We start from the raw sequence: 12,523 nt of genomic DNA, 5'->3' as shown, positions 1-12,523 counted from the left end.
TTTATGTTATGGTTTATGATCATTCTTTTCACTAATTTTCACTACATTGTTTAATATTAGCGCAACCTTTTTTCTTTCTTACAGAGTCCGTAGAGCGCCCTTTACACCAGAGTCCACAGAGTGCCCTTTACACCAGAGTCCGCAGAGTACCCTTTACATCAGAGTCAGCAGAGCCCCCCTTACATCAGAGTCCCCTTACATCAGAGTGCCCTTTACACAGAGTCAGCAAAGCCCCCCTTACATCAGAGTCCACAGAGCGCCCTTTATATCAGAGTCCGAAGGGATCTCTGTGGACTCTGGAATGTAAAGTCCACAAAGCTCCCCTTACATCTGAAATCCCTTTTACGTTAGAGCTCACTGGGAGGCAGGAGAGAGAAGGGAGGGAGGAAGGGGGGAAATTTTACAGTGGATGGATGGTGAGCATATGTCGGCACCTTTCCTGTTCTCATTGCTGGGCTTCATTTTTCCCACCCACACTTCCCTTTCTCTGAGGCATAGCACTGCCGGTGAGTGTGGGTGGGGCCGAGACACAGGAGGAGAGGACAGGAAGAGGAAAAGCTGATCATCTCTCTCTTAGACATGTGCACACTGAAATATTTTGTTTCGTTTTCGTCCGAAAAATAAATTTATTTGTTTACTCCCGAAATTCGTTTTTATTTATTTCGTTTTTCGTAAAAAATGCATTCGTCCAAAAATCCAAATTAAGGTCGAATCTGTCATTGAAGGCTTATGGTGTTTGTAGAATGTTCTAAGAAGAAGAAGAAAAAGAAAAAGAAGAAGAAGAAAAAAAAATTGACTCTTCATGTCTCTCTATGTCGAATCTTTTCTCTCTATGTCGAATCTTCATGTCTCTATAATGTCGAATCTTTTCTCTTTATGTAGAATAATATTGGACTAATAGAGTTAAGGTTAGGCACAATTAAGGTCGAATCTGTCATTGAAGGCTTATGGTGTCTGTCGAATGTTCTAAGAAGAAAAAAATAAAATAAAGAATATTCGACAGAATCTTTAAAAAAAAAATTGACTCTTCATGTCTCTCTATGTCGAATCTTCATTTCTCTCTATGTCGAATCTTCATTTCTCTCTATGTCGAATCTTTTCTCTCTATGTCGACTCTTCTTCATGTCTCTATAATGTCGAAATCTTTTCTCTCTATGTCGAATGTTTTCTTTTCTCTTTATGTAGAATAATATTGGACTAATAGAGTTAAGGTTAGGCACATTCGACCGCAACAAAAACGAAAATAAAGCATTTGTTTATGTCGGATCTTCCTTTTTTTAGTTTTCTGTACTTTCGTTATCGTTTGTTAAAACGATAACGAAAATACCTAAAATTCGGACGAAAATGCATTCGGACGAAAACGAATGCACATGTCTACTCTCTCTCTCTTCTCCTGTCTGTCCAGTAGAAGGGGGAACTGTCAGCACTAGCTCTGGGCTGTGAGAGAGAGACACTTGCAGCTAGGAGCCTTGCAGCTGCTGGGGAGCTGCAGTCCAGGCTCTTGGTGCCCCACACAGTGGCGGAACTCCAGGGCCCGGTCACAAGTGTGACCTTTGCGACCCTGAAAGTTCTGCCACTGCTTGCAATACATGATTTAGTAATCTACACAGACTACTCTGATAATAAACAGCACAGAGTCCAGACATTTATTTTTTATTTGAAACAAAGAGTGTATTGCTTTTTGGTATGCATTTTTTATACACCTCTACAGTTTCCAATCCACATATTGTGTGTACAGTTTCCATTCATATTGTGTATCATACAAGCCTCTTATGCATTGAAGACCAGAATGAATCTTACCTATTTCATATTCTACCGCAAGAATTCAGTTTGAAAGAAGAAGCTCATTGAGCATGCCATTATTAAAGTGGTTGTTATCCTCCATCTACAATTTGTACCTATAGATAAGCCTATAATAAGGTTTACCTATAGGTACAGTAAATATCTCCTAAACGTGGGCTGTTTAGGAGATATTTACTCTGTACTGCGCTGATGATGTCATTGGCGCATGTGCTGTGAAGAAACGGCCCTCCGAGCCGTTTCTTCACTAGCGAGTGCCACGACTGGCGGCTCCCACGCACATGACGTCACGCGACTCTGGCCAGTCACAGAGCCAGAGTCCACGACCCCAGAAGGAAGAGAGGCAAAGATGGATACGGCCTCCAGCGGGGCCAGCACAGGCTTTGTTTGCAGGTAAGTGCCACATAGTGGGTTAGTATGTGATGCAAACTAGCCCATTATGCTTTAACTTTGCAGGGAACAAAATAGGAAGTAAAACCCATCAGGGATTACTTCACCTTTAATACCACACTGCAAGTAGAAAGTTTATACAAGTTTGCTGTAAAGTTATTGGACTTTGTCATTATAGGTTAAAGGAGCCTTCCAAGGTACATTTGGCACTATTCTTCTGCAGGAAGTCACATTTATATTGAAAAATAACAAAATCCACTATGTAGCCCTCATTTGTAATTTTATTTAGTTTAGAATCAGATTATACAAATTTATTGACAACTGTTCTATTTCAAAAAAAATTGTCTCATTTGAACCAATCCATTACTGGATAACTGAAATACATGGCTAATTAGATTAAGGGGTGGTGGCGCTGCTTGTGCTTATTGTCACGTGTCCACAAGATGTCCTATGTGTAATAAAATATTTTGTTTGTAGGGGAGCTTCAATTACCAGGAGAGACCAATGGAAATGGGTCTCCTAGACCTGTACGTCGTTTGTCCAAACGTCCAGGTGCTACCCCCTATTATTGCTTATAATCAACACTGGTGACCCAATGATCTGTTGGTTCTTCCAGTGAAATTGATGTATATGTTTCCAAGGAGTGTAAGGGCAGCCAGTATATTAAATTTCTGTTCTGATGGTATCCTGTGTACTTTATCTAATTCAGATAGATATATCCAATTATATTCAAATATAACTCAGGTGGTTCCAAGGTGTACCCTCTTAGTGATAATGTGTGCAATAGGTGCACAAATCCAGAATTCCGTGAGATCCAAAAAAATATATGTAGAGAAAACAAATAATAAAAAGTGGTTATAAAGTGTCCTCCAGGGCACAATGAATTGAGTGATAATTCAGGGATAATCAAGATTAATTCCTGTGTACCCTATCTAGGGACGGTACATAGTCACATTTAACCTATTGTCGCTTGCACTTAATTTTTGGTTTAGAAACCTGGCAACTTTTGTTGGTGGTTTAATCCCACTGTATTGTTTTCTTTTTATTTATTTTTTCTTTTCACACTCTTTTTCAACTCGCCTGATGCCAGAGTTGATCCACACTTGGGCCTACAGCAAAAAAGTTTTTTTTTTTTTTTGCTCTGCCTGCACAGTGTCCTGGAAAAGGCACCACCAATTTATATAAAGTTTGTATAACACTCTATCTCACAACTAATTTAGGGTGTCAAACCCTGAATTATCACTCAATTCATAGTGCCCTGGAGGACACTTTATAACCACTTTTTATTTTTTTATTATTTGTTTTCTCTACATATATTTTTTTGGATCTCACGGAATTCTGGATTTGTGCACCTATTGCACACATTATCACTAAGAGGGTACACCTTGGAACCACCTGAGTTATATTTGAATATAATTGGATATATCTATCTGAATTAGATAAAGTACACAGGATACCATCAGAACAGAAATTTAATATACTGGCTGCCCTTACACTCCTTGGAAACATATACATCAATTTCACTGGAAGAACCAACAGATCATTGGGTCACCAGTGTTGATTATAAGCAATAATAGGGGGTAGCACCTGGACGTTTGGACATAACGACGTACAGGTCTAGGAGACCCATTTCCATTGGTCTCTCCTGGTAATTGAAGCTCCCCTACAAACAAAATATTTTATTACACATAGGACATCTTGTGGACACGTGACAATAAGCACAAGCAGCGCCACCACCCCTTAATCTAATTATCTATTACTTCCAGGTCTCTCTGAGACGTGTTAGGGAGGCAGCAGCTTAACATCTCCTTATCCTAAGCGCGGATCCCCCCATTTTATTGAAATACATGGCTGATTGGCTATATAACCAGACACCAAGACCAATGGAGGAAATATGGTAGCTCCACTTACTGTATCATAGTAGTAGTGTAGCGCCCTGCTCCTTTTGAACAGGTGCTGCTTTAAACTTAGGGGGGTCTGAGCTGTTATTTGGCTCAGACAAGAGTGATTGGGGGCAATTTAGCCTCTGTTCCAGCGGTGACTGTGCTGGGAGTATCCACCGTTGTTTGCCTTGGGGTGTCATTACCACCCCAGGCCAAGGTTGGCAGCAGTAAGGTCAAGGTGTATTGGGTGTTTCCCACTCGGCAGCGAATCAGTGGGAGTGGTTGCTCGCTGTGCATGCCGGGAAGGGGTACTTAAGGGACAGACTCCATTAGGTCATCGTCTGACGCACCTCGTGGCCTGCCTAGCCTGAGGTGCATGTCCTGAATCCTGGTTCCGGGACCAGGTTGGCCCGGGGCTGTGACTTTGTTTGTGGGCCCAGTAGCATGGCTGGGACCTGTCTTGCAAGGGTGATCCTGTGCTGTCGTCTTGCGGGAGAAAGCCACTTGATGAAGGAAGCCAGGGGAGGACCTATCCTGGAGAGGGCCATGCAAGAGGCTAGTACCTTGGAAGAAGGCCTGGAAACTTTGTTGAAGGATGCACCGTGCAACGAGAGGCTTGACAGTGTCGCCTGTCGGCCCAAAAGTTCTGCCAAAGCTAAGCTGGAGAAATCCGGGTGCTGAATCCTGTGGCAGAGGACTCCGGACCAAAGTGTCTCCTCATAAAGGAAGGTCTGTGGCAGAGACTGGACTTTACTTTGTGTGCCATCCCAGCTGCTGCTAGGCCAGTGAGAGGGACCTATCCAGGTGAGCAATACCCACTCTGGCTAGAGTGGTGACGAGAACTGTTTGCTTGAAGCAGCAGTGTTTCCCTATTTGTGATTATGCATCTGAACCCTTCCACCCTTCTTTTCTAAAGTTCTGCAAAATAAATCCCAGAAAAATAAGTGTATTGTGTGGACATTGAAATTCTTCAGACTCTCCCTTCACCCTGGACAGCGAGAATATAGAGGTAACGTGCCACCCAAAAATAACCAGCAGCTCCTACGGTGGTAGTGCTACAGTAGGTTAAAATGTTTGTTAACCTAAAAAAAGAAGGAAATAAAGATCCTGTTCCTTTAAATCATGTTATACAGCGCAGTGCTTGTGCTCTGTCATTTGGCCCCTTCTATCACCTGAAATACCTGGCGGATCCTGCCAGTTTCTGCCCTCCCCTTTGTAAACGGACCACGGTATATCATGGCTGCTGAGCCCTGAAACCATGGTCGGTTTGCGCGCCTCCATCATCCGCTATGTCTCCTGTCGCTCCTCCATCCTCTCCCCCTCCCTTCCCTGCCTGTCAGCTTTGTGTCCGTGCCCGCCCCCTCCCGCTGCTCAAATTAGGGTTGAATTTACATTATCCTCTCGGTTGAATCATGTAATGTCCCCCTATGACTGTGCTTTCTAAAAAATGTGCAGCTATATACCCATTTCAGAGCACCGATCAGCGCTCACATGACCCGGCAGGACTCTCCTCTCTCACATGAGAGCTGCAGTAGGCGGGGATCCTTGGCCCCGCCCACTGCAGCTGTCAGGCTGAGAGAGGAGAGAGGTCAGTTGGTCACGTGAGCGCCGATCTGCACTCTGTAAACAGGTATATAGCTGCATTTTTTTTTTATAAAGCATAGTCACAGGGGGACACTACATGAATCAACCGAGAGGATAACGTAAATTTAACCCTGTGGGTTAACAACCACTTTAACATTCAGCTAGATTTCTAAAGTCATAGGCCCGGATTCAGAAAGGAGATACGACGGCGTATCTGCGGATACGCCGTCGTATCTGAGTGTGCGGGTCGTAACTATGCGACTGATTCATAGAATCAGTTACGCATAGATTTCCCTAAGATCCGACTGGCGTAAGTGTCTGGCCCATTTTTTTCGGTCGTTTACGTTAGGCTTTTTTCGGCGTAAAGTTACCCCTGCTATATGAGGCGTAGCCAATGTTAAGTATGGACGTCGTTCCCGCGTCGAGTTTTAACATTTTTACGTCGTTTGCGAATAGGGCTGTACGTAAGTTACATTCACGTCTAAAGCAATGACGACTTGCGGCGTAATTTCGAGCATGCGCACTGGGATTTTTTCACGAACGGCGCATGCGTTGTTCGTAAAATACGTCAAATACGTGGGGTCACAGTGAATTTAAATAAAACACGCCCACATCATCCACATTTGAATTAGGCGGGCTTACGCTGACACACATACTTTACGCCGCCGTAACTAAGGGCGCAAGTTCTTTCTGAATACGGAACTTGCGCCCTAATTTACGTCGGCGTAGCGTATCTGAGATACGTTACGCCGCCCGGAAAGATACACCAATGTATCTGAATCCGGCCCATAGACTCTGATCACATGTCCTGCAATAGGAGTGTTTCCTACATCTCCTAATTCTCCCCATATATTGTTATACAACCTTCCCCTACAGCTAATGCAGCATGGAGGGGCTCAGTGAAGGTGGCGGTGAAGGTGTGGAGGTGTCTGATCGGGTCACACAGATCATAAAAGGAGATCTGCCCGGCCTCATAATCCACATAGATCCTGACTCTGTTACTGGAGATTTTACCAGTTAATCGGGTCTCTTTTCTGTTATGCATTGCTGAACATTGATCATTTATGCTGCGGAAACTCCAGGTCTTGTTATTAAATTCCATAACTGACGGTTCTCCTCTCCTCTCTATACTGGGATAGCACATCCCAACTGCCCAGCGCTTTGATTGTCTGACATCCACTTCCCAGCAGCGTTGTCCCGAGGAGAACCTCTGACTGCTTAACACCTGAAAATAATCCTGAAATCTCTCCGGTGTTTCCGGACGATTCTGCTTTATATCTGACCTGGATGCAGTTTTCATGTCATCTGATATCTGTAGATTATTATGAGCTGTGTTCACATCCAGTAATATGTCTTCTTGTATATTAAAAGATACATGTACCCCTTTTATCATATCAGATAACCCTGTGTGTAATGTGTGTGAGATCTTAGCCACATCCAGATCCCCTCCATCATGGAGGAGTCTATCATGTCTCTCTCTGTCCTCATTATCTCCCTCCTCAGTATCACACAAGTCCCCTGTGTCTGATTCCTGCAGGACAGTCAGTGGGTCAGTCATGTTACACAGCTCCTCAATGTCCTCCATCTTCCTGGACAGATCCTCCTCCTTTATTTCCAGCTGATGGATCAGATCACACAATGAGAGGGAGAGCCGCTCTTCCTGCCTGTAGATCTCACTCAGAACTTTGCTCTCCAGGTCTTCCAGCTGCCTTCTAAAGTCTCCAAACAGGGCCAAGACCTCCTCTGTGATGCCAGCTGCCTTTTCTACCACCTTTCTCTTGCGTTCCTGCAGACTCTGGACTCTTCTCTCAGTTTCCTCTTTATTTGTGATCAGCTTTTGCAGAACATTTCTCAGTTTCTGTATCTTCTTCTCAGAGGCCTCATCCAGAGTCTCCACCTTGTGTCCCCGGTGTTCTCCGTCCAGCCTGCAGGACACACAGATACAGGCAGAGTCCTCAGTGCAGTAATACTCCAGGATCTTCTTATGGATGGAGCATTTTCTGTTCTCCATGGAAGTGGTGGGATCAGTTAGGACATGTTCTGGTGACTTGCTGTGGACTCTCAGGTGATCATTACATAAAGAAGCTTCACACATCAGACAAGATTTAACAGCAGGTACAAGAGAGTGAATACAGTAAGTACAGAAGATTCCAGTCTCCTGATCTGGTTGAGTAGATCGGAAAGCCTCCACTATGTTACGTAGTGTTATGTTCCTGTGCAGTACAGGCCGATCCCGGAACTCTTCTCTGCACTCAGGGCAGGAATAACCTCCAGATCTCTCCTGTGTATCCAACACACAATCAATACAGACCCGGCAGAAGTTGTGTCCACATCTCAGGTTTACAGGATCTGTATAAATGTTCAGACAGATGGAACAGTCCAACTCCTGTCTCAGATCGGCAGACGCCATCGTTGCCAGCAGAAGAGAGAAACGAAAGTGAAAGTCACAGATAATCCAGGGGGTGTCTCAGATTTCCCGGCACAAGACGGGGCTGAGCTGGTCTTGAAGCTTTTATCTGTAGGAAGTACATGGATAAATAAAATGTGTATAAATTGAAGGGTTCCATCAATACATTAGACTTAATGCCGGTTCACACTACCGCGACTTGGGATCCGACTTGTGTCGCCCCAAGTCACGCGACATGAGAAATTCAGTTGAAGTGAATGAGAGCCATCTTAATGTACACTACTGCAGTCGCTCCGACTTCAGAAAAGTTTTCTGTACTACTTCAAGGCGACTTCTAGGCAACTTGTACCCATTGGTTTCAATGGAAGTCGCCTCCAAAGTCGGATGAGTGTCTTAACTGAAGCAACTTTACAGTAAAGCCCTGTACACACGATCAGTCCATCCGATGAGAACGGACTGAAGGACCATTTCATCGGTTCACCGATGAAGCTGACTGATGGTCTGATGTGCCTACACACCATAGGTTAAAGAAGCGTTCAGTTCAGAACGCAGTGACGTAAAACACAACGACGTGCTGAAAAAACGAAGCTCAATGCTTCCAAGCATGTGTCGACTCGACTCCGAGCACATGTGGTCCTTTAACCGATGCTTTTGCATACTAACCATCGGTTTTGACCGATCGGTTAGGCGTCCATCGGTTCAATTTTAAAGCAAGTTCTACATTTTTGGACCGAAGGATAACTGACCGATGGGGCCCACACACGATCGGTTTGGACCGATGAAAAGGTCCTTCAGTCTGTTTTCATCGGTTTTGACCGACCGTGTGTACGCGGCCTAAGAGAAAATATTTTTCTTAGACAAACCCCTCCCTCCCACAGAGCTGATTATTGTTTGATTGGCCACTGGCAAAGTTGCATGTCCTGGAGGCGACTTGAAGTTGCCTTGAAGTTGCCTCGCAAAGTCATGCCGACTTTCATGTCGCTGTAGTGTGAACCGGCACTTATTCTGTTGTACATTGTAGTGATTTGTGAGCTTAATTTCACATTTTATAAACAGAGGACTCAAGATAAAGTACAAATTGAGATACAAAATGCATTGTGGCTAGAAATTTGTCTTCCTAGATCCTAAAATATATCCTTATGCCGCGTACACACGATCGGAATTTCCGACAACAAATGTTAGATGTGAGCTTATGGTCGGATATTCCAACCGTGTGTAGGCTCTATCGTACATTTGCTGTAGGTATTTCCGACAACAAATGTTTGAGAGCAGGCTCTCTATTTTTCCGACAATAAAAGTTCTTGTCGTAAATTCCGATCGTGTGTATGCAATTCCAACTCACAAAAAAACAGGCATGCTCGGAATCAAGCCGAAGAGCTGCACTGCCTATTGAACTTCATTTTTCTCGGCTCGTCGTACGTGTTTTATGTCACCGCGTTCTTGACGTTTGGAATTTCCGACAACATTTGTGTGACCGTGTGTAGTTTGAGCCAACATTCCGTCGGAAAAAAAATCAACGGTTTTGTTGTCGGAATGTCCGACCGTCTGTACATGGCATTATTCTCCAAAAATAATGCATGCACATTCACTACTTATTGGCCCTGTAATTAATTTTACATTAAATTATTACTTAGGCCGCGTACACACGATCGGTTAAACTGCTGTGTCCCCCTCCTTGCTGCCGCCGTGTCCCCCCCTCCTTGCTGCCGCCGTCATGCCCCCCTCCGTCCTGCTGCCGTGTCCCCCCATGCTGCCGTCATGTCCCCCTCCGTCCTGCCGCCGTGTCCCCCCTCCGTCCTGCCGCCGTGTCCCCCCTCCTTGCTGCCGCCGTCATGCCCCCCTCCTTGCTGCCGCCGTCATGCCCCCCTCCTTGCTGCCGCCGTGTCCCCCCTTGATCTGTCAGGATGGAGAGCGGCGGTACAGAGTCAGTAATCGCTGACTCTGTACATTCACATAACTGAAACCTCCTTTGATTACAATGTTTCAGTTTATGAATGAAGAGAAGCTGCTGGCTTCTCTCCTTTCATTTTCAGCGCAGCTGAGGCTGTAGAGAAAGGGACTGGGGAATTTGTGTCCCTAGTCCCTTTCCCTGTCTCAGAGGGGAGATGTCAGAGGTCTGTTAAGACCCCCGATATCTCACCAAAGATCCCCCCCCCCCCCCCAACAGGGCTGATAAAAGAAAGGAATTGCAATAAATAATAAAAAAATGAATTGTAAAAAATAAAAAATTAAATAAAAAAAAACACACTGACACTGTACATTCCCCCCCACCCCCTTAAAAAAAATAAAGCATTGTAAAAAAAAAAAAAAATACTGACACATGTGCCACTGTCACATGAGATTAAAAAAAGTATCGGTATCGGCGAGTACTTGATAAAAAGTATCGGTACTTGTACTCGGTCCTAAAAAAGTGGTATCAGGACAACCCTATTAGGAACCATTGTGTGATGTTGTGGGTGGAGTTGGGTCATTGTTAATTTGGTTACTGCAGTATTCTTTTTGTGTATATAAGAGCCTGCTTTCTCAATAAAGATTGGCTATTCCTGTTGAACCTCAAACAGAGGTTGTTTATGTCTTGTTAATGGGGGATTTCGTATGGGTCGTGTTCGCCGGATTGTGGCGTGTCGATAGCTGCCTTGTGTGCGGGAATGGAATATCCTAAACGGCTTTAACCCCTGTCCCATTTGGGGTTCCGTTACAGGAGGGGTTTGAGACACTTTTAAGGGGTTAATCACAGAGCGTAGAACCAAAATAAACCAGCAGCTCCTCCGGGGGTAGTGCTACAATAACAAAAAAAAAAAAAAAATTGGTTTTCCCATTAAATAAAATCACATGTAGAGGTTTCCTAGCAAAATAATCAGAATTAATGAATGAAGCTTTCAATCTATGTTTGCACAGAGCTCATTCCTCATGTTTTCCACACCAGCAGAAAGATGGCTCCTCCCCCCCGGCGCTATGCAAGGGACTACTTTCCTTAAATCTATATTATCATATGACTCTCGTCTAGTAATCAAAACATGAGGCTTTTCAATTTCCATCTCATCCGTCCAGTTAGGCCTCGTACACACGATAGGTTAAACAGAGGACAACGGTCTGATGGACCGTTTTCATCGGTCTGATGGACCGTTTTCATCGGTCAAAACCGATCGTGTGTGGGCCCCATAGGTTATTTAACCGTTGGTTAAAAAAAAGCCAACTTGTTTTGAATTTTAACCGATGGATTCCTAACCAATAGGTCAAAACCGATCGTTAGTACGCACGAACCATCGGTTAAAAATCCAGGCATGCTCAGACTAAATTAGGGGACGGGAGCGCTCGTTCTTGTAAAACTAGCGTTCGTTTTGGAGATGGCACATTCTACATTTTTAAAATTAAAGCCTCGTTTATTGCAGCACATTTTTTTCTTCGTTCTATTGCTAGAATAAACACGTTGGGCCAGATTCACATAGAGATACGACGGTGTATCTCCTGATACACCGTCGTATCTCTGAGTTTCGTCTGTCATATCTATGCGCCTGATTCATAGAATCAGTTACGCATAGATATGCCCAAGATCCGACAGGTGTAACTGTGTTACACCGTCGGATCTTAGGCTGCAATTCCAGGCCGGCCGCTAGGTGGCGTTTCGGTTTATTTACGCGACGAATATGCAAATGAGGAGATACGCCGATTCAGAAACGAACGACCGCCCGGGGCTTTTTTTTTTACGTCGTTTGCGTTCGGCTTTTTCCGGAGGATAGTTACCCCTGGGTCTATGAGGCGAAGCCAATGTTAAGTATGGCCGTCGTTCCCGCGTCGCGATTTAAAAATGTTACATTGTTGGCGTAACTCGTCCGTGAATGGGGCTGGACGCCATTTACGTTCACGTCGAAACCAATGACGTCCTTGCGACATCATTTAGCGCAATGCACGCTGGGTAAAATTTGCGGACGGCGCATGCGCTATTTGATCGGCGCGGGAACGCGCCCGATTTGAATAGTACACTCCCCCTAGCCGCGGAATTTGAATTCCGCCGGGGGATTTACGATACGCCGTCGCAGGTTTTGAGGTAAGTGCTTTGTGAATTGCCCACTTGCCTCAAAAACTTGCCGCGGCGGATCTTAAATCAGATGGGTTACGCGGAGTTGAGAGTTCTCCCATACTGACTTCTATTTTTTGCTTGTGATCTCATTTTTATTTATGTTTTTTTTTTTTTTTAGAAAGCCAGATCTCCAAAGTAATTTTTTGTACTCCACATATTTATTTATTTTGAGAAATTTAATTTTTTTTTTTGGAGAAATTTAATTTTTTTTCTCTCAAGTTATCACAACAATGTATTTTTTTCACCCCTCCCCCCCTCAAGGAGGTTGTGTCCTTTGTTAACCACTTGCTTACTGGGCACATAAACCCCCTTCGTTCCCAGGCGAAATCTCAGCGTCCGGCACTGCGTCGCTTTAACTGACAATTGCGCGGTCTTGCG

General features: G+C 44.4%; 1 protein-coding gene across 1 annotated transcript in view; it reads right to left on the bottom strand.

The window, feature by feature from the left end:
• Positions 1-6,377: 6,377 nt before the first annotated feature.
• LOC120941663 (E3 ubiquitin/ISG15 ligase TRIM25-like) overlaps positions 6,378-12,523 on the bottom strand; it is a 28,097-nt gene continuing 21,951 nt past the window's right edge. Inside the window, exon 2 of the mRNA XM_040355200.1 lies at positions 6,378-8,173. Coding sequence (XP_040211134.1) covers positions 6,493-8,067 — 1,575 coding nt within the window. The 5' untranslated portion in view covers positions 8,068-8,173 and the 3' untranslated portion in view covers positions 6,378-6,492. The remainder of the gene's footprint in view (positions 8,174-12,523) is intronic.

This window comes from Rana temporaria, chromosome 5 (genome assembly GCF_905171775.1).
Source record: "Rana temporaria chromosome 5, aRanTem1.1, whole genome shotgun sequence".
Lineage (NCBI taxonomy): Eukaryota > Metazoa > Chordata > Amphibia > Anura > Ranidae > Rana > Rana temporaria.
This window is presented reverse-complemented; position numbering and strand designations above follow the sequence as displayed.